The sequence below is a fragment of the Bacillus rossius genome (genome assembly GCF_032445375.1).
Source record: "Bacillus rossius redtenbacheri isolate Brsri chromosome 4 unlocalized genomic scaffold, Brsri_v3 Brsri_v3_scf4_2, whole genome shotgun sequence".
Lineage (NCBI taxonomy): Eukaryota > Metazoa > Arthropoda > Insecta > Phasmatodea > Bacillidae > Bacillus > Bacillus rossius.
The window spans coordinates 8780672-8804629 of NW_026962011.1; the positions used below are offsets into that span (position 1 = coordinate 8780672).

Sequence of the window (23958 nt, forward strand, 5' to 3'; positions counted from 1 at the left end):
ATATTTAATATTCCTTAGCCATGGCATATTCCGTTGTCTTTCAAGTTCTTGATAGATTCGACATACCTTTTTAAGTAATAAAATTCCATACTTAGACTGTCCTTTTCTTCAACCGCTGTAAAACTTCAATCTTCCTTTATCTTGCACTTCGTAATCTTATATAATTTTCATTAATTGGAAAATGGTTCCAAGATTTGGGAATTAATTCAAAACACTTATGCCCTGCTTGCTGGTTAACTGTTGACTAAACGTTTCAAACTTTTGTTCATGGATAAATTCCTCCTCAACAGTAAATTATCGACCAATTATAATCGTCAATACAAATCTTACATGATTATTACAGTACATCAAAATGCTATTTACATTTGATGTAACATATAAAAGACCTTGCTCTCAACTTACCTGTAACAAATTAAATATCTGAGATGTATTATTATGCCTTTACATGGTTTATTACATTTATAAAAGCACAAAAATCAATTTATATTGGTCGTCAGGAAAATATTGAAAAGATAACTACTACTAAAAAGTTTAAATTTAGTTTAATCAAACAAATTAATTGTGGTAGTACTCTGAACTATAAGGAATAATTTGCAATAACAAATAGAAGTAGAAATAAATAGCAACTATCCGGCTCCAAAATTTTGTGTCTGGCTCCTAATCTTTCAGAGATTTTGTAGAGGCCTGGCATACAACTTACTATAGTTTACATATGTCACTGTAATATCCTCTGTAAGTAATTTAATTTTTTTTCATTGCTAAATAAAGTGGTTTAATTTTCTTTTTCAGAAAACTTGTCGTGAACTGAGGAAGACATATCTAAGAATGGTGATCAAAAGCAGAAATAAGTCTTCAGAAATGCAAACTGAAGAAGACAAGAAGCCTAAATTGAAGAAGATAAAATTGTCTTGCGAAAGCGATGAAATTTCTCATCAAGACACTAGTAATACTTTATTAAAGAAGGAGAATTTGTTGGTTTCAGCGTCTGGTGAGAAACAAATAGACAATTTTCTACATTGTTCCAACTCCACCAGTAAAAAAGTAAAGAAAGGAAGAACGGTTTTATCTAAAAATTGTATGGTGATCATGCGACCAATCTCTAAGGCACAACTGAAAGCTCTCTCAGACTCACCAATAAAGATGGTGACTTCTGTTTCACAGAGCAGTCCACCCAGAAGCAAAGAATCATCTGTTCTTTCTTCAGTAGCATCGTATCTTAAAGTTTCCCCGAAGCGTGAAACACTGGCAGGTGAGAATGTTGGTGTCAAGATTCCAGTAACGAGCACAGCTACACAGGCGAGTATCTGTGATATGGTAAGCCAAGGAAAAAGTAGCATAGGGGGTGCATCATTGCCACGTCGGACATCTTCTCCGAGCTATCGGAACACACCGAGTCCAATCAGGAAGACACACGTACACCCTGACTTAACATCTCCTGGCTCCAACTTCAGCAGTACTCCTGGTTGTGCGACCCTCACAACAAGCATGGCACAGACCAGCACATCCTCTGGCATCTCAGTTTCCAGCTCTCCTAATATTCTCCAGCTGCAGTCTCCAGAGGAAAATATTAAAAAGACTGTCGTGAACACGTATTCAAAAATCCACCCACAAGTTTTGCGTGAGGCAGCATCTTTATCGCCATCCAAAACACAGTTCATGAAAAACGTAATGTGGCCTGCGAGTGCCGCACAACCTGCTCGTTATGCACGTTACAGCAATTCCAGGGCCTCCATCACAGAGCCCACAAGCTTAGTATCTACCTCACCAAAAGTTTCAAGTGAACATTTCCTCTCATCATGTAAAGAAGTTGGAAGCAAACCGGCAAACGATGCATTAACCTCCTCCCCACCAAAAGATGCTAGCTGTAAACCTGGAAATGTTGCTCCATTATTCAACACACCAAAAATCACAAGTTGTAAGCCTGCAAACGTAGTCCCGACTTCTGCTTCTCCTCTTAAAGTTGTAACTTGTGTGCCAACTAAAGTAGTTGTCAAAACCACTGGGCCCAAAGTTGTGAGCTGCAATTCTGCTAATGTGGTCCCCACCTCCACCCAACCGAAAGTAGCAAGCAGCAGCCCTGCTAATGTAGTTCCTACTGCCCCCCAAAACAAAGCCGTCAGCTGCAAGTCCACCTACATAGTTCCCACTTCCTCCCCCCTGAAGGTTGCAAGCGGCAAGCCAGAGAGTGAAAACGTGACTGTCAGCACGTCGAAAGCTGGCGGTGCAGACCCGGCCGGCGGGAAGAAGCTCACCAGGTACCATCTGGTTCCGGCTTCCCAGGCCATGGCTCTCCTTTCTAGGACAGCGAGCCGCTCCCGCCCGATGGAGAGCGTGGCTGCTCTGCCCCAGACTCCTTCACCTGTGGAGGACCCCCTGACATCAGTCACTACCGCAGTCGGCACGTCAGCAGCAAGCCCTTTGAGAGTTACCAGTCCAGTAGTTTCATCTGTGTATTCTTTTGGTAAGTAACCTGTTAGTTGCTCTTTAGTTATGTTGAACAGGTTTGTTTATATTTTAAAAAAAAAATGTTTGCTCAATACCTAGTAGGATATTGCTCTAGAATAAAGCATTAGAGTAAAAACAGTAAGTGGAAAATATACAATGTATGCAAAACATTTCAACTGTCTACATAAATATTGTGTGTTCATTTCTTAGTCTAGAGAACAGAGGTGTAGTAGCTTGTGTAGGTTCAAATGGAGTGAGGTGGCATGACCCATCGGTAGGACACGACTCGGTTCCAGAGGCCCTGGGTTCGAATCCCAGTCCAAATCTCCTGATCAGCGGTCCATGGTATCCTAAAACACTGGGATGATTTCTCGCTGTAAGCGATGGCCAATTCCTTTATCAGTATTGTTTGTGGTGTTCATCATCTCTAATTATCCCTGTGTCAACAAGACGTTTCAGCTCAGTCTCTCACACCCTGGTGGTTATTGCATTTGTTGTTTTGACCTCGAATTTCTTCACTAGATATTTTTGAGCTGTAAAAAGTCACACATGTGATTATAGTTACAAATGTTTGGTTTTTTGTACCACTATTAGGTAATTTTGTAAATACAAGGGGGGACCCCAAAAAAAGATTTTGTCATAAAAATTTATTTAGTACCTTTTTTTTTATAAAATCCTTCAGTCACCTTTAAAGTACTCTCCATTAACAGGGTGTCTACCAGTTACGGGAGTCAAGAAAAAGTCACAATATTGAACTCATAGTCACAGATTTCATGGACACAATTTTTTTTGTTTCAGTGTAAGAAATAATTTTTAATCTACAACTGTGGGTACTTGTCAGCAACACATAGGCATTTTTTATCATACGTTACAGCTTTATTTTATATTAAAATTTTCATTCTTTTTTTTTTTTTCAACTTCTCAGCGATAACTAACTTACTTGGATGTAAACAAATACCGTAATCAAAGAATGTAAATATCAAATATGTTTCATCATTCAAGTGTCTTGTTATGCGTGGCATGATGGGTGGTGAAGTGTTATGTTGACATCATGGTGGTGCATGCTTGTCCGACATGTGGCGACGGCTGAGTGGTTAACAGTAAGTAAATTATTGCGGAATTGACGTTTTCGCGTTACAAGTTCCTGATAAGAAGTAACAAGTGTACTACTAAGATCTAGCAGTGTTTTAAGGACGTATCTTTTCAAAACCAATGTGTTTTCAATGTTTTTATTTTGTTGTGAATTTTCATTGCGTGTTTGCGTGTGAAAATTTAATTGTTAAAACTTGTGGTAGACTGGCTGCAGCACACCTACAGCTAATATTTTGCAGTGTTTTATCAGTGATAAAAATGCCAGGGAAGTATCATTTTCAAGACATTTGGTCGGAAGAGGAGGAATGGAAATTGTGGCTAAGAGCTGGTAAGGATAATTTTCCAGCTATTTGTACGCTATGCAAAAGATATGTGGATGTTTCTCACTCTGGAATTAATGCAATTAAATGCAGTGAAAAAGGGGGAAAAAAAAAACATGGCGAGTTTCTTAATGTTCACAGGTCACACAGCAAAAGCTCTATATTTTTGTAAAAGGGTACGTGACCCTTGTTGGCCCAGCAATAGAAGTTATGATTCATCTAAGCATGCACTTAGCCCCAGTTCACAGCATATGTACATCTTATAGTACTATGCCAGGAGAGAGACATTAAAAACAAAATCTCTCCACTTTCCTTGTTACTGATAGTGCAATCAAAGCAGAGTTAGTGTGGGCTGCTCATTGCGTCTTTACGCATACTTCAATCTGCTCAGGAGCAGCTGCAGTGGAACTTTTTCCACTTATGTTTCCAAATAGTACTATAGCTTTAAAAATAAAATTACAATAGGACAAAGTATCATATAATGTCACATATGGCCTTGGGCCTCATTTTGCATAATTATTGTCTGATAGTGTACAGAAAAGCCCCCCTTTTTTTTGCACTATCTGTAGATGAAAGTCTGAATGATATTTGCCAAAAACAGCAAATGTATTTAATTCACAGAAATGGACCTCAAGTATTAGTAATGCCAAGGAAATGAAAGTAAGTGTGGTTGCGTGCGGTCGGCAGAGGAGAGCCAGGACGAGGGCGCGGCGACGGCCGAGCCGGACATCCTGCACATCCGTGTGCTGGAGGCGAACCTGGACGTGCGCGCGGCGCGGGCGCGGGTCGAGGCGGAGGAGGCGCTGCGCGAGGAGGCACTGGCCAAGCTGGCGATGGCGCGCGCCGAGATGGACCACCAGGTGCTCCGACACAGGGTGGAGCTGCGCCACCTGCGCCGGGTGAACGCCCTGGCGCTGCGGCACGCCAAGGAGCTCCACGCCGCCGCGCTGGCGCTGCGCAGGTCAGCACTTGTTTTCATCTTACCACCACTGTTTTTTATATGAAAGCCTCACCTGGTATATTCACAGATTTGTAATGCAAGGCACTAATTTTTGTACCAATGTAGTTATATATCTCCAATGTAGGGTTTTTTCTACGGCAGTGCCTATTGATAGTACTCATGTATGGCACGAACATGGTGTGTGCTGTGCGTAGCAACAAGGCCTGTGCAAATATTAGAATTTTAGAATTTTAATATGAATAGTTTATTATTCGTATTGGATTTAACTTTGAATTCTAACATTTCGAAACAATGAATATTTGATTCCATACAAATATTTGGCATTGTCGTGAGTTTTTCGTATACCAACGTTTATTGTTAAGATTAACTTTTTTTTTTTTTTTTGCAATATAAGTACCCTTTTTTGATGTTTTAATGGGACTTCATAATCAAACACACGAACAGTAAAGCAAACCCCACATGATGCCCATTTTCTGCTATTTCTTCTGTTATATCCATGGGTATAAAAATGTGCATAAAAGTATGTATAGCAGAAGAGAAGAAATAATTCTTACCTCCATACACACGATTCCTAGATTGTCAACAGAAAACCAGCCAATACAGTTGCCGACAAAAGCGAGCATGTCGGGAAGGATAAACATGTTGTTGTCAATTTAACAAAATACTGAATAAAATAAGAAAATTGTAGCGGTTTATGTTAAAAATTATGTAACCTGTTGAATTATTTATTGATATTCTATCTTCTATAGTTCATTTGCAAAAAAAAAAAAAAATATCAAAGTTGGTTTAGTATTTAAAATCAAAACCATAGCAATTTTGGAATTAATGAGATTGTATTTTTTATTGATAGATCAGTTTCAAAATCTAGTAATATAAGATTTATAGGTTACAAGGGAAATTGGATTTGCTTTAATGTAGTTTATTTTTGATATCTTAATATATATAAATCTCGTGTCACAATGTTTGTCCTCAATGGACTCCTAAACCACTTAACCGATTATAATAAAATTCGCACACCATGTGCAGTTCGATCCAACTTGAGAGATAGGATAGTTTAAATCTCAAATTATAGTCGCAATTTTAATTTATTGCGAATTATAAAAGCGAAATACCACTCACTGACTCACTCATCACGAGATCTCTAAAACTATAAACCCAATTGACTTGAAATTTAGCATAATTATTCATTTTGTGATGTAGACGCTCACTAAGAACGGATTCTGCGGAAATCTGATCCCAAGGGGAGTTTCGGAGGGGGGAGGGGGGGTAATATATCAAAATTTCCATTTTTTGGTAGGAAATCACCATGGCAACGGCTGTTGCTTTGTTGATGCTTCATTCGTCTCTATGACAACGACTATTTCATTGTTAGTGCAGTCCTCATCACCGTTGAAATTTAGCTGGTATCTAAATATCAAAAATTACCCTTTTTTTTCAAGTATTTATATTTTACAGACTTGAAACTTCACAGTAATGTTCCTTATGTTACGCAGGATGACATTTTCCGAAAATTAGATCCCATGGGTGGTTAAAACAAGGCAACAGGATTTTGCATTGTTCATGCCTTCTGCGTCTCCATGGCAACGGGCATTGCGCGGCAGTGGCGTACCCACAAGGAGGGGCAAGTATAATGAGCGGCGCAAGCGTGATCTGCCTGTAGACTGCCGTAGCGAAGTACGGGTACATCAGTTGTACGTTGCGTGCACGAGTCGGGAAACCATCGGTGCTATTCATTTTCTCTCCGGTACATTATACAGCATTGTAATAAATTTTCACTGATTTTTTTATTATTTACCATTACTGTAAATGGGTGATGTGGCTTAATTTTTTTCCATTAGTATAGCCGTGCAAAGCCGGGTCGGGCAGCTAGTATCTATATATATTCAGTCAGTACATCTAGCTAATTCACAGTTTTATTGTCCTAATTTCATTGTAATAGTAACAAAAATTCTACCAATTCTCATATTTTGTAAAGTTATTTGATTACTAACTAGGTAATTTACTTCTTACTTTGAGAAATTGTAACTGACAATTTTTGTAACCCATTGAGACAAAGAAGCCCCGATAGTTCACATAAAAAAACTTAAATCTAGAGTGAAGGACAAGCATCTCACAATTTCATTTAGAGTAACAAGATGTGGGTTTCTATGTTTATTTATTAATAATTTATGGACATTTGTTTCCTAATAAATGTTGAAGTTTTAATTAGGGAATTAATTTTAAGTAAAAATAAATCTACCTAGTACGAAATATTAAAACAAATTGACTGTGCTATGTATTTAATGATATTATAGCAATAAGATAAAAAAATGTATAAATACATATTTGCTTAAAAAACAGTATGTATAATCCAGTAATCTGTTATTTAAAAAAAGTGAAAAAAGAAATGTTTTTGCAGTGATGAGGTTTTGAACCACATCAAAAATTACCCTTCGAACACCATAATCGTGTGCCATACAACTACACTATAGAGACTTAAATGTTTTGATTTGGATACCGATACTTATTAACATTGTAATGCATTTTCATTATCTATTTTAAACTTGTACTTTCTTCTTTCTATTAGGTATTATTTTAGTTTACCAAATAATATTCCAGGGTAGTTTTACTATCTTAAAGTTTCATTTGGCATACCATTACGTTTCTTACGTTCCTTAATGTTTACAGAAGGGACTATATAAGGTTTTATATTGCTACACGTGAGTCCGCCATCTTGACGACTTCCACTCGTATAGCAGAAAAACAGAACACGTTCTAATACGGTTTTGGCTAAGACTTTGTGTATGAAAACTTTTATGCCCAAAGCCAGACCCCTTGGAAGGGTGCTGAAATGTTACCTACACGAGAGCAGGCGCGCTAACACAGAATAGGTATGAAAACTGTTAAGGAAATGTGTATCGTGTGGGGCTGGCTTAAGCGCTGTTTTAAACATGCAACAAGTTTTCAAAGTTTTTTTTCCGCTTAGGTCTCGCTAAACAGTAACGGAAAAATTGTTTGAACAATTCAGAACACTGCATATTTGAGACATTTCAAACTTGAAAATAAAATATTATTTGTATTTATTTCCTCACACATACCAGTAGTGGGGGTAAAAATAAACATCAACAAACATGGACTACATAACCACAAACACACACACACCATTACAATGGCCATTAAAAGAAGTGAATGCCATAGTTAATAAATCAAGAGTCACAATGACACAGTAGCAGCTTACTTATTGTATGTACACATCTTATGAAAAACAGATGTGACTCAAAAACAAAAAAGCAAAATTGGAAACTAATGATTTTGGATATCAGTTGAAATTAGCAGAAATGATGTTTGTGATATTGCTGAACTATAATACAGTTTACCTGGTTGCTGTTCACAACCAAAAGTGACTGATAACTAGTGTTTAAGTATGTAAATATGAGCTCATTTATTCACTAATATGGAAACAGATTTAAAAAAAATTCATGTTTTTTCGTGAAATCGATAAGATTTTTGGGAATTTTTTAAAATCAGTATGGTAAAACCCTGTTAAGTCATTTTTCGAGGGACTGGATGATAAAAACTTATTAACAAGGAAAACTTCTTAAAAGGAAAATAGTAGAGATCAATTACTACATTAAAAAAAATCTCTCAAATGAAACACTTAGGTTATTTCTATTTTTCCAGCTTACATTTTAAAATTGGGCCATTTGTAGGGATTTCATTACCACAAATATTTTTTTTTGTAGAAAAAGCCTTGCATCAAACTTTTAAATGTTTATTATAAGTAATTATTCAAAATTACAAATTACCTCTTAAGTTACCAAACATTGAAGGCCCTCAAAGGCCCTGGTGTAATCTGTAGGGTGGTTGTCTCTCCAATTTTATTTTTTATTGATAGTAGACACCTGTAGGAAGGCCCTTATGTATTATCTCTGTCATTACCAATGGTCAAAAGTGGGTGGGAAAAATTAATGTTTGTGACAGATACCATGAAAACCATACATTGGAGGCCCTCAGAGGCTCTGATGCTACCTGTACGGTGGTTGCCTCTTGAATTTTATTTTTTAACGGTAGTACACACCTGTAGGTAGGCCCTTATACCGTATATACTCGTGTATAGCGCACCCTTTTTTCCCCCTCAGGTAAAGGAAAAAAATAAGGATGCGCTCTATACTCATTGGGGGGGGGGGGGGGGGGAAGTGAGGGGGTGGCAGGGAGGAGGAGTGGTAGTAGTTAACTGCCAGGTGATGGGGGACGTTTCTGGCCAGCCCCCACACATAGCACAAGCAACAAGGCCTCTCTTTCTCACTCACACACACACACACACACACACGCTCACACACAGGTGCTCTCGCAAGCTCGCACATCATGGTCTCTTGTTTATTTTTAGAGCTCCCCCTCTACAGAAAGCCAGCACAGCAGCTAATAAAATAAAAGAGAGAGAGAGAGAGAATGTTGTCACCAGTTCCCCCCCCCCCCCCCCCCCCCCCCCCCCGCTCCCGGCCCACTTTCTTCGCTTCCTCGTCCCGGTAGACCGGTGAGTTATCTAGTACTCCGCGCCAGCTTAGCAATGTAGCGTCCGTCTACACAGCAGAGTTTAAGTATTTTCCTGACGCATCACCACACATCAATTTAAATAATAATTTGTTTCATAAGTAATTACTTAACAGGTACCACAAAATGTTAGTAAAATTTATTTATGGGGAAAAAAATAAATTTTTTTCTTTGGAATTTGTTGCAAAAATCGTGGTGCGCACTATACACGAGGGTGCGCTATACACGAGTAAATACGGTATATCAGGTCTATCGGCATCGTTGTACATTTTGATGCAAAAAACAATGAAACTTTGATTAGTTCCTTAAATTGCTGTACCAGTTGTGTCCCGTGCAAACAGGTCAATGAATGGTAGTGGTTTGTTGTGAATTTGACAGACGTTATGCCTCAAATAAGGGAAATTGTGTACAGATGGAACCGCCTCTCAAAGGATTCGAATGCAAGCAGATGATTGGTTGAAAATTATATTGTAACAATATGTGGGAAGAATCTATAAACACAAACGTTTTGAATGGGAAAAATTAACATAGGGATATATAAAAGTGATCAAGGGAATTATTAATTAAATTTTATAAACTGGAAAACATCTTAGCGAGTTTTACTGTATATACTTGTAGATTAGCAGGTTCTGGAAAACAAGGGAAATTGGAAATAAAATGTTTGTTGGTTAAGTTAGGTTAGCTGCATGATTAAAAAAAATGATATTTTTCTTTTAAAATTTAAATATTTAAACAGAATTTTACATTAAATACTGTCTAGCTGATTTAACCTAACCAACCTTTCACTTTAATATTATTTGTCTAATTTTGCAGAAGCTACATATTTACACTACATATTTACTTATCAAAGATTTTTTCTGTTACCTAATACTGTTGAAACAAAATAAATTTTAAACAAAATGCAATGTTTTGATACTTAGGCTATACATAGACAAAAGAACATTAGTTAGCAACTTTTAGTGATGATTTTACTTTTTGTATTATTTTTTGCATTGCTTTTAGGTTTTTACAGCACTTTGCCTTGATTTAACATTACTTTTTGTCAATTTTTTTTGTTATGTTTTGGCATGTTATTACATTTATTTAATAACTGTCAAAATAACATAAAAATTCAAATTTTCTCCTGTAGAAACTAGAGTGCCTTTAAAAACAATTAGGTATTAATAGGGACTAGAAAATTTCGCGATCGCGAAATTTTCACGAATTCGCGCGAAATTAAGTGCAAAACGCGAAAAATACCATTTGTTGCGAAAAGACGAAATTTCTATGAATTTTAACAAACTATGCGCAAAAAGGTTTATTCATTATAAATTTAGTATCATAATCATAAAAATAAGTCGCAGTCACACGCATCGACGCAATTCATAATCAATATGTTCGTTTTAATAAAAAAATGTGAGGAAATAAATGTCCTAACCAAAAAAACGTGAAGGGTAAACCTTATAATTAATTATTATTATGTATTATAATAATTTGCGATGCTAATCATTACTAAGTAATTTACGATTTTCTATTTATTAACTAACATCCGCTTTAATATGAAACACTTAACGTGACGTTGATTCATTTTAATTAAATAAAAGTCCGCCGGTGTAAACCATTCCTTTCGCCAGTCATCGCAGCCATTTTTTTTTGCTGCTATGGCCTACGGATAACGCTCCTAGCCAGTAACTTAAATTCATGATTAAAACTAACACGCCATTGAGTGGGACTTTGGGACGTAATTACGGAGAACATAACAAGAAAATTACTTAATACATCGAGCAAAAAGTGACGGTAAAAAAAGATAAAATTATTTACATGGAGACTGCGGGGTATATAAACACTTTTATTTTTAATACCTTGGGATCCACGGAAGAAAAAAAAAATTAACTTGAAAGAGAATAGTTTTCACTGGTGTGCAACTGCTGCTGTCGTCATGTTCACTTTGGCTTCTACTCCGACGGGCAAATTGGCAAGTTAACAAGATTATTAATTGGATAGTGACTAGTAAGTGAGTAAAAATGTGGAATAAATTAAGTGCAAGGGATCGAGCATTTCAGTATAAGAAGGAGGGGTTTTACTGTACAGATAATAGCACGGTTATGTGTAAGTTTTGCAACACGAAAGTTTCGTGGGATCGAAAAGACACGATTGAAAAACATTTAAAGTCGGCAAAACACGTGGCGTCATTAGCAGCAACAAAAGAAGAGACTACAAAACTACAAACATCAGTTGCATCATGCTTTAATAAAGTTGTCAAAGACAAAAAATCGGCAGATTATCTTGGAAAACGTGTCACTGAAACATTTGTAAAGGCTAACATACCACTTGAGAAACTTAACAATGAACACATGGTGAACTTCATGAATGAATTTATTGAAGGTAAGTAAAAATTCAGATATAACAGGTCTATTGTAGTTTGCGATACCGGACTGTTTTTAATGTACTTGAACTAACCAATCATCCCCACTACAATTAACTTTTTTTTAAAAGTAGCTGACCTAACCTAACAAACTTTTCATTTTGTTTTCAATACCTGAACGAGTGTAGTACTAACCTAGGAAATAAATCGTTTTCCTGAACTACAAATGTCCAGTATTGTAAATTGCAATTGACCCAATATACAACAACAGTTAACTTGAAGTACATCGTTATGCCAGTAAACTATGCTAATGGTGGTCTTAATTTTGAGGAAATTTTTTTTTCAGGATCTGGCGCATTGCCTAAAGACTTTGCGAGAAAAGCACCTTCCCAGATTAAATATGGAAAGGGAAAAAAACATCAAGGAGAAGGTCAAAGGAAAGCACATTGCGGTATGCTGCGATGAAACAGACAAACAAGGTCGGTGTGTTTTCGTTATAATCTTCAAGATTATAGAAGCCAGTCACCAAGTTGAAATCGTAGTAGGTGATGTCCACATTCTTGAAACAGCTGATGCAAAAAGTTGTTCAAGAGCTATTCTTGATTCTTTGAACAAATATAACATTAGCTATGACAGTGTCCTGGCCTTAGTATCAGACTCAGCCCGATACATGGGGAAGTGTTTTGACACACTTACCAACTTGATGTCGGACAATGTTGTAGTGATTCAGTGTTGGGCGCACAAACTCAATCTGATTTTGAATGTTCTGGGAAAACACCTTCCTGAACTTCAAAATGCCACTTCCATATCAAGAGTGCGTTCCTGAACACTCGAAAGAGAAAGCATCTGTTCCGGCAAATTCTGGATGATAAATATGAAGCTGGAAGGGTTGCACTGTTCCCAATGCCAGTCCTCACGAGATGGTCTTCGTGGTAGGAGTCTGTAGCCTATGTATCCGACTACATAGAAGCTATTGTTGAGTTCATGAAGAGTGACGACATAGCATCAGTTAGCAATGTTGGAGTTCAGTATTTGGCAAGTTTGTCACAGGAACAGGTCCTTAATGTTAAGGTGCAGGCTACCTTCATCAAAGAATCAGCAAAGGGAATTGTTGACTTGACGAAGTTGTTGGAAGGGTCGTCATATCCTTGTAGCAACATTTTGTGTGGTAACCTACGCAAAGTTGAGCAAGTTTTGCAGCTTGCTGAAGCAGGAAATTTTGGCGAAGAAACAAGTTTAGCACTGCAGTCGTGTGGGAGAGATGTTGCAAAAGCTCAGGTTAAATCTGCCTTAGTAAAAGCTGCATCACATGGATACACTAAGCTGCTAGCTTTAATTTCAAGTGATCCTGCAAGTCATCTTTATTCTGAACTGAGTGTTTTTGACCCTGCACAGATTTTAATTACGGAAGTAACAAAAGATCTTAGTAAGAAATTGAAGAAAATGGCATTGTTCAAGGACTGCGATGAAAGTTAATTGCTTCAAGGCTATAAAGAGCTTCAGTTCTTGGTGAAGAAACAGTTAGGAGACAAAAGTGATGCATCACTGGATTTGATTGCAATATTATTGTCTCTTTCTGTAAATCATCCAGAATTTTCTAAGGGTGCTTTGAAAAGTGTATGGTTGCCATGTGCAAATGCAGACTGCGAACAATTTTTTTCTAAGTACAGTTCTGTTCTAAGTGACCAACGACAGCGCCTTAATGCTGAAAATGTAGCTATTCTCAGTGAAATATATTTTGAAGGTTGAACACTGTTTTAGTGTGTTAGTTGTACGCCATGTCTATGTGTTTAGTGTTACATATGTATTCAACTTTGCAGCTGTAAATATTATGTATTGTGTTTTATGATCTGTGACAAGCAGGAAACTGAATTTTTTTGCTAAGAGCATTACTAACAAATATAGAAGCTAAAATTATGTACAGATATGACAATAAGTAAATAATAATTTCCTCATTGTAAAGGCTTTAAGAATGTTTTTACTAGTATCTCTGTATCAATATATCATGTTCATATTAATTTTGACTGTTAATTTTGGGAATCCACAAAAAAATCACATTGGTGAAAACACAGAAATGAAAACACCGCTTTTAAGAATTCAAACCACCGCTTTTTGCACTTTCAAAACGATGACATTTTCCAGTCCCTAGGTATCAATATGAAACTGGGCTTATAAATAATTAAGTGTGGTGTTGTAATACACATAACAATATACTGATTAAAATTTTTGAAACTAACATATTTCATATTTCCAATTTTAAACTAGCTAGCTGGATAGCTCAATGTCTGTTTAGCTTAAACCAGTATCATGAAAACTGGGTAAAGTAGGGGAAGATAAAATGGTCAAGTAATACCTGGAAAAATTGGGGAAACCACAAAATATTCTTGGATTTTTTCCTTGCAATAGCAAAAATGAAACAGTTTATACTACTTCCGCAGAAAATGAGGCACCTCTTAAAATGATAAAACGTGAACCATCACTAAATTTGGTTGACTTTCTTTCTTCATGGGCTTATATTCACAAATACAGAGTTTAACTAGGGAGAAAAAAAACTTATTTGCACAATTTTACATACAACCTACATTCAATGAATAGTTTTAGTCAAATTGGCCAGAATTCATTTACAGGCACAGCTTTTTTTTTATTGTGCTAACAAGCCATACAATATGATTCACCTACATCACCTGTGGACAGCAAATCCAACATTGGATAGCATCTCAGTAAACACCATCTAACTAAATTATTTTTTATTTTCTGTTCTTTTTGACTAAAGATATTGTTTAAACTTAGAGTAATTATGTTACATGAGCTGAAATTTTAATAATTACTAACAGGAATTCAATTTGGAAGGAGATTTGGAAAAAAAATATTAAAATAAGAATGTTTGTATTCAAAAAAACTTACATCAACAGGGGTTTTAGACAGTTACATTATAATTATTCTCTGTGGGGAATACATTTTTTTTTGAGGGAATTTGAAAATAAAATACAGAATTGTTGTATTCAAAAAAACTTGCGTCAACAACAAGGGATTCAGGCAGTTACAATATCAGTCTGGACATACATCACTGCCATTGTGATTTATGAATTCAGGTTCGTGTAAGAACTCACCATGCATCACCCAAAATAACATACTGATCTTGCATATTTTATTTAGAACTTCATGGGGGGGGATATATCCCCCTCTTGCATCCAGCACTGATTACTAATCTCGGAAAGAAGCTCAAGATCAATGTGTTTTCAAGTAGAATATATTTATTTGTGATATCTGGGGGCAGTGTTCAAGATGACTAGATGCATAGGTTGTGCGTAAGTGTTAAATTTTAAACGCAATGTATCAATCAAAAAACAAGACGTGTAGCTTAAAATTACAGCATCGGGAATCATTTCAGAAATCAACATTAAAACAAATTTGAGATAAGACAACATGCTGTATTACCATTGTTGGCAAATCTGCAAGTTCGCTGGGATAAAGTCAGTGACCTTTATTCAATAATTTTAGATACCCTTTTTTGTTAGTGTAGTTTTCTTGTGCTTTCTTGTTTTCCCTTAATGTTCTCACAATAAATTATTTAATTCTTCCCACTCCTCTACAGAGATTTTCTCTCTTTCTGCACAAGGAGCACTGCATAAATGCATGATATTTGTTTTTGATGTTCTTTTTTTTTCTTTCGGTAAATCAAAAGTTACAGAACTGAAAAGTTAAACATTTAAATGCCACCTTCAAATGATATGTATACATTTTCCCCCAGAAAAAGCATCTTAACACAGAAAGGTAGGTACCTCATGATCACTCTTACCTGAAATTCAGGAAACTTGTCAATTCAGGTCTGGAAAACATGAGAAAGTCAGGGAATTCCTTAATTCCGGAGTTTGTAGCAAACCTGTTTTGAGAGAGACTTCCAAAATTACTTTATTGACTAATCCGTGAACTTGGAACAATGAATCTGATCTTTGCCTGACTGTAACATCTTTGCCAATAATAAAATTCCTTCTGTCACAGCCTACAGGCTTAGGTAGATTTTGAAGTACCTATTTCATTCGAAAATATTTTGGAAACTTCTATAATCCTCTGAAACATTTTAAGAACTTAATGTAGATAATATTTTAGTGTTCGCCAATATTACAAAATGGTTGATTAAACATTTTCTCATTTTCCATGCAGCGAAAATTTGACCAATGTTTTTAACTCAATGCATGCAGCATTGAATAGTTTGGAACAAATTTCATATTATGCCAACTAAGTCAGTTAAACAATTTGTTTGACCTTCTAAAACTATGTTTCGTCCCTTGCACTTATAACATGGTTTTATCAAAATTTGCTTTGAACCAATATTATTAAGATAATAGTAAAATGTTTTAAAATAAATTCAAACAAATTAGATACTAAATAAATTTGATTTTTTTTTAACCCCTAATTATTTGTTTCATCAAAAATTGTTTCAGCCGAAGTGTTAGATGAAATTTAGGGTTTATAAAATAGGCCTAAATTATAATGAGTTTGATAGTATGTATATATTTTATAAATTATTACTTTTTCTTCTTTTAAATCTTATTTTCACCCCTTGCAGTAAAGGTTGGTTACATAAATTTTATTTTAACGAAAGTTTTAGACAATATTTAGGAAGTTAAACAAATATTAGAAAGAATTCAATAGTGAACAAAGTTGAGAACTTTTATTTATTTTCTAATTCCAGCACTAGGTTCAATTGGATGTAATATTCGTTATATTATAGGAGTTATAGCGATTATTCTGTTTTTCAAAAACTATCCCCATTTCTACCCCTTTGGTCGGTTATTATTATTACCCATTAACAAACGTGACTGATGTGTTCGTAGCCTTTTCTTCTTCGGTGTGTACGGTGTCATGTACGGCACCACGTTGTGGTGGCCACTTCTGTAAATATAACTTCTTCTGCTTACTCTTTTTACTTTACTTTTGTGTTGCTCCTTCACTGCTACCACCTCAATTAAATTGATACATAAATTACCTACAAAATGTGATGTGGAATTTATACTATCTGATAGTGATAATTAGTATTTGGAGTCACAATTAATAACAAATGGGTGCCATGTTCCTATTATTCTTCATAAAAAAAATAATCTTTAAATGGAACAAACATTTATATATATCCAGTAACTGAGATATAGCATGATTGTAGTGTTTCAACCAACTTTATAGATAATCATTCAATAATGTTCAACATAGACATGATTTTACCTAGGATATTAAATTTAATTATCTTATGACAACATACTTCCAACAAACTAACATGTAATATTAAAACCATAAAATTACATACTTCCATAAAATCTTCTCATACATATGATATTGCCTAATTTATGTTGAAAGAAAAACCTTACTCAAACAGTTATGTATGATAACCAAGCAAACTATTAATGTAGCTATAAGACAGTTTGGATGAAAAATCATATAATAATTTATGTTTCCCAAAACTAGCTTCAATCGTTTACACATGAAATTCTCACCTCTACCTCTGGGTTTTGTCGACAAAGTTTAACTTTTGAATATTTCAAACATATCAGTTTAATCTGTGTCAAAGAATAGTGCGTTTCGATGCTCGGAAATAATCAGATCGTTCAGGCTTACCTTAATTCTTCTTGTACAACATCAAGCCTGAGGCATTACCAATCCTGAGAATGGCCAAAACTCAGCCAAATCAAACCTGATTAATACAAATGATATTTCCACTTGTGGCCAAACTTCACAGGATTATTATCGATTGCCAATCTTGATGTATTACTGCCATTTCCTGATGTTACAACCCATTTTAGTGGAACTCAATACACGATCAAGCCATACTTAAACAATGGCTTTTCCAAACTTTTTCCTTCCATATCCTTCCCTGCACTACATACAAATTTCACTTCTCTAATTGTTATAAAATTTAAACATTCATTGTTAGTCTAAATAAACAAACTTATTACAATATGGCTGAAAATAAATTAACTTAAAGGATACATCAGAATATGATGAAAAATACGTTCACACCTAACCAAAATATAGCAATCTGACTAATTTTAAATATAAAAATTCTGAAAATACTTTCCCCTCCACATTAACCTGCAAAATATAAATATTAGTAAACATTGCGCACAGAAAGAAAATTAAAATTAACATATAGCCAACATGAACAAAAAATAAACTTTAGAGTCCAAAGAGTAATAAATAATTGTCCATGGAGGTAACACAAGAATAAAATCTGAAACATACATAATTATAGAAACCAAATATTGTTTTGAGGCAAGACTCTGTACGTGGCTACGCGTACACTGAAATTTTCCATTACTATATTTTATGTATTATTTTCAAGTGATTTCTGAAAAATAATAGCAGTTATCGTGTCCATAAAAATGTGACAATGGACCATGAAACAAAAAAACTCTATAAAAATTTTTCCAGAAGTCGCACTATGGTTATGGAAAATATTATTGGGAGTGTAAGGCTAAGAACTAAGCCCAAGTACATGGGGCTTTTTCAGCTTAATTAACTTGTTTGTCTGTGTGAGAAATGTTCAGTTATATTCTCAAGGCCCGACTGAGACGGAATGGACAGTTAAAACAACAAACCCTGTCTTTTTTTGCCAACAGGAAAGAATGAGTGGTTGACTGAAGACACCAAGCAAGACACTTGCTTTTGAGGTCAGGATTTTCAAAGTTTTATTGCTGTTTGGGAAGCAAAGTGCAGTGCTGATTTGGGGACTTTTTTTTCTGTGTTGTGTAAGATAGTTTGAAGATTAAGGATGTTATTTTAAGCAATATGTTGCCTGTAATGTTGAAGAGGAAAGGTTTAATCAGTTTGCAGGGCAATAGTGGTGACAAGAGATACCTCACCGGATGAAGCAGCGATAAGCTGGGTCTTGGTGGTTGTGCACTATTTGCATTTGTTCCTTTTTGCAACAAAATATTCTATTATAAGTGACTTCAAGTCGATGCAACACCTTAAGGGAGCAGGTAACAGTTGTGCTTCCTAAAGTGAGTTTTAGCTGAGTGTGGCAGTGTTAAGTGTTAATTTTCTTACCAATCCCCTATCTCGCAAGTAGCTTAATGTCACCCAAGTTAATTAAACCTTTTTTTAAATATCAGAGTAAGAATACCCAAAGTCATGTTTTTTCAACACTGGTTTTGTTTAATCAATGCATTGATGTTTGTATTTTGATTTATGACAGAAGAAAAATATTTCAAAAGTGTTCAAGTAAACATGAATAAACTAGAGACTGTAATCATTTCTTTAACAAGTTTCCAATGTGAAAACTATATTTTAGTCTCCTATGGCATTAACTGCGCTGATTACCTGCACCAGTTATTAGTGAAATGTTCAGAAATAGCTCTGATGCATAATTTTGTGCTTGATTTGATATCCATCTCTGAAAGCTCATTTTATTTAATAATTAAGTTTGATTTGGAAATTTTTAAGGAACTTATGGAAGTGCCTGTCTTGTATTAATATGGTTTTTTTTAATAGTTTTATTGTGTGTATTTGTTCGTTGTTTTAAGCTTAAAAAAACTATCATGTACTCTGAGAGAGTTAAGCCAAGAAAATTTAACACCAAATATTATGATTGAAAATGAAAATATTTGAACTACACTATTTGTTAATTTTTATTAGTTTTGTCACAGACTTTACACTGTGAGACTGTAAGTCAATCAGCCACACTATTTAAATTACAAAATGAGTTAAAGCATGATGGTTGTGTAGTTACCAGCTTTTGGAACACACTACTTCTGCTCCCAGCTACGTCACCGACTCAGTCTATGAAGTATCACTCGTTACCTCTGGGCCTCAAAATAGCTCAGTCAGCACTTTCTATTGTATCGTGTTTGTATCTGTGTTCAAAATGTTTTGTGCATGCTGCATCGAGCATAGGAATCCGTTATTGGTAGGATTTGTAAATTAATCATCTATCATACCATTTTTGTAGTATATGCATACGTTTCAGAGAATGTCATTAGTATTATCTGTTTTATGGAAAAGAAACTTTTTTCTGAAGGACCATTAAAAATACGAAGACAATTGGTTACGCAAATTAAACGACAGCCATATTCCATTGAACTATTTTATTTACTCAGCTTTGTCTATGGTAACACTACAAACAAATGTTTATAATTATGCACGAACACTGTTTCGAATTCTATCTGGTATGAAGATTTTATATAAAAAAATAAAAGTAATATGTACCAAACGTTTTTTGATTACTGTTCAGTAACATTTCGTCTTTACTATCATTATATTTTTAAGCTGCTAGAAGATATACATTTAATTTTTGGTTACTTTAATGAGTATTATCGAGAGTGCAAAATTATTTGGCAGTGTATGGTGCATCCTTAATTTAATTATTCTGTGTAATTTACAGCTAACAATCAAAATACTTAAATGAATAAACAAAAGACTTCTATGTAAACTTTCCAGCATCTGTTGCTTCTGTGTAAGGGATTTGATTGATGTTTGTTGGTATTGATGGAAATGCTAACCATAGTCCATGTCAAAGTATCCAAATTCTGGTGTTAAGCTGTGAACCTTATCATATGCTAGATGAAGGGTGTGATTTAATATTTTAAGACTGTTTGTGTGGCTTTTTATATAATGAATAAAATCATGTATAAAATGTCGTTAACTTAAATGGAGTGTTCTTTTCTGCCACTGTTTTTATTTCAGATGTGTTCATAATTTGTGCTATTCATAAATACAGTTCTGTAAATAACTTATGTATCTCCAAGCTAACAAACTTAATACTGTAATTACCCGATAATAATGTGAGTGAATATATAATGTGACCCCAAACTTTTTGATTATGTGTTTATGAAAAAATGTTAATGGCTTGGAAATTGCGATTCAAGTCCATGAAACTTGAAAATTATTAAATTATTTGATTTATGCCATATTTACTAGACCATTTCTAGTGCCACTTTCCTCAGTAGAGTGATTTACATGGTTTCTTTAGAAACAGCAAGCTGCAGCTAAAAAAAAATGTGTATTGTGACTTTTTCAAAATAATGTGGTCATTATTGTGGTTAACAGCAGTCAAAAATGGCATAAGTGACACTTTTAAGAGGCAGAGCCTGTAGTTTTTCAACTAAGCTGTTCCCAAAGGCAATATAAAAGTTTGTGATTATAATGGGACCTTTAACTTTAAATTTTCCAAAGTTTTGGTAAAAATCATAGCATTATTTTCAGATAAATGCAGTATTTTGTTTTTATTGTTATATGAGTACAGATTTGTTGTAAACTATGAGATGATATTTTGTATAAAAAAAATTGCAATTTTCAGTGAATCTGCAAGAATGACTTAAGTATTTCAATTTCAAGAGAATATTTACAGATTGTGATTGTGAAAATTTAGGTTCCCCCCCCCCCCCCCTTTTTTTTCTCTCTCTCTCTCATTTGATCTGACTTGTGTTATTTTTGTCAGAGGTTAAGTAATGTTTGAAACATGTAAAACCTTGCACCTGCAAAGTTGTGATTTGTGTATATGTGTGAAGTTTAGATCTATACAAACCATTTTATGGCAGAAAATTAACAATTTTCTTTGTTCTTATAACAATGTTTGTTTTACAGCAAAGGTGTTAAGAATTCAGACAATAACTAAATAATTGATCAGTTGTGTTGAATTACCTGCGTGCAGTTCAAGCCAAGTGACAGTCCAGTCTACAAACGAGTGCACTTTTTTGACAGCTGTGTATGATGTATTAAGCTGTCTGTCCACACAAAGTATTCCATTTAAAAAAAAATAAAGTACTGTGTTTTTCAAAGAAATGGGTTAGCTAACCTTTTACCAGAATTTTTCTCAGAAATGATGAAAGAATATTCAGCAGTCTCAAACTAAAAAAAAAATAACATTATTTACAAAAACTTAACCAAATGCAGACCTTCCAACTTCCCAAACTGAAAAATCAGGAGGTTCGTCACCTCCTCTCCAACATACACGCCAAAATTTGTAGTTGTTCAACTTTGAAATTTGCGACGTTTTACACAACACCATAAAAAGGCTATCGAGTGTGATTCATACAATGATTAGAATACCAACCAGCAATTTATAGCAAAAGACTAATAAATTAACCTCTTTATATCTAAAAAATATTAATAAAATACAAAATTACAATCCAAGAAAACATATTTAAATTATAGTGAACCTTTGTCATACTACCTTAATGCTGTTGATTCCTTGATGTTGTAGCTGATTTTGCAGTCTTGAGAAATGAAGTATCAAACTTTTGTTCAAAACATTTTCCTTTTTGGGTGGATTTTGCTGTCAGAAGACATTCCAGGGTTTCTTCGCTAAGTGCTGACCTGAACTGTGTGTGTGTTTTAGTAACCTGGCTAAATACTCTCTCACAAGATGCATTACTGTGTGGGATTGTCAAAATAGCAAGCATTACTCTGAATAATTTGTTATATTTTAATGTCCCATCTGCAGCTTTCATCTGACCCACCATTGACTACTTAACATCTATTCTTTCTTCATTCTTGATGTCGTGTGGTAATTCTGGCTCAAGTTGAAAATTACAAAATTGGGCCTGTAATGCATCTAATTCTTCATCCAAATCTTGTTTAGTAGAAGCAAGAATTGTAGGAATTTTTTCCACAAAATATTGCAAGCTTGAAAATGACACACTACAAATCGATTCAATATTTTCAACTTCAGCATTAATCATATCATCACTTTTAAATGGAAATTTATGTACCATAATATAATTACAACTTGCTGAATAATATTTTCTTACATAATTAAAGAAAATCAACTTCTCTTCTTGTTTTAGTGTTGCCACAACTTTGGTCGGCGCACTGCCTACTATTATATCAGAGTCATTTTTCTGATTGTCTTTGCTATGGTAGTCAACATTTAAAATTGATGATGCACATTTGACTGCTGCTGGCTTAACAAATTTAGACATTATGTTCTGTAGCCTACTAAGCAAACATGATCTTAGCACATGAATCTGAGGCACACTGGACTGGAGAAGCAAATTTGGTGTTTCAAATGCTGGTATAGTATTTGAAAGAAATAAGCTAAACGCCTTATTCAGTTCTGAAAAAATAATCATAAATAACCTTTCTTCCCGTGACAGACTGCAACTTACTGGAGTGTCATTTTGTTTCGGTTTTTTGTGTTTGCTAGTACACATTTGTGTCTCTAAGCTTCGTTTTGAACTGGATGAAACTGCAGACTTACTTATTCCAGAACCTTTGAGTCTTGAACAGAGTTTGAAACTTTGCTAGTAACTTAATTATGAACAAGTTTGGGAATTTTGTAAGTTTGTAAATCACCAACGTGGGAATTCTTCTGACCACCAACTTCAGTTCTAAAAAAACTTGCAAGAGATTGCCACTGCTGCAACAATCTACTTAAACACCTACCAAGAGACAGCCAATGTGTACTCACATGTTTCAAAATCTTTTTAACTTCTGTGTTATGTAATTCCTGGAAATGCTTCAAATGCTCTTTCCTTTTCGCACTTTTATCTAAATAATAATAAATGTTGATCAAATATTCATCTATTTTGACAGGAAGGCATGCTGCTCCCTTTTCAGCAGCTAAATTTATTAAGTGGCATGGACAACCTATTACTATGAGATTTGGTATCTCAGTTTTTAGTTTTTAAGAGAGCCACAAAACCATTCTTCATTCCCAACATTACAGGTGCATTGTCTGCACTTAGGGCCAAACAATTCGACAACGGGATATCACATGATTTGAGGGTGGTGAGTACAAGATTACCAATGTTTTTACCAGTCGCATCACCTTCTAATGAAGGGACAGACAGTACAAAGTTTTCAATTTGTTGAGAGTTTTTGCTGTAAAAAGTGACTACAATAGGGTACAGTTTAGCATCACTTTTGTTGTTACCGTCCGTAGACAGAAAACGATGTATTTTTAAGAATTTCGACAGTTGTCTTTTTTCCTTCAATGCCTATTTCACACACAATTGCTGATGTTTTCGTTCGGGCACACCCGTATTTTTTGGCTATCTGGCTGTCCGGGAACATAATCATTAATAACGGCCCGGCATGACCAGCACAGCTAAATGGGAGGTTATGTTCGATGATAAACGAAGTAAACAAACACTCCGCACGTGTAACACTTTCACAATCATTTTCTTGAACAAAAAAATTCAACTTGCGATTACTTTCAACGCACACTGCACTTTCTTTGTGTTTTTTTTTTGTTTCCACATGTTTGATAACATCGCGTCTACCGCCATGTGCCACAGAAAAATCACACCTACACAAGCAACAGAAAGCATATG

The 23958-nt window shown here is 35.0% G+C and overlaps 1 protein-coding gene across 2 annotated transcripts in view; it reads left to right on the plus strand.

Annotated features, from left to right (window-relative positions):
* LOC134542261 (mucin-2-like) overlaps window positions 1-21445 on the plus strand; it is a 33495-nt gene extending 12050 nt beyond the window's left edge. Inside the window, exons 2-4 of one of the 2 annotated variants that reach the window (XM_063386377.1) lie at window positions 790-2461; window positions 4545-4818; window positions 18304-21445. In XM_063386377.1, the coding sequence (XP_063242447.1) occupies window positions 790-2461; window positions 4545-4818; window positions 18304-18313 (1956 nt within the window). In that variant the 3' untranslated portion in view covers window positions 18314-21445. Of the gene's footprint in view, window positions 1-789; window positions 2462-4544; window positions 7206-18303 lie in introns of those variants that run through there. The other variant, XM_063386376.1, reaches the window with a different exon arrangement.
* Window positions 21446-23958: the final 2513 nt, after the last annotated feature.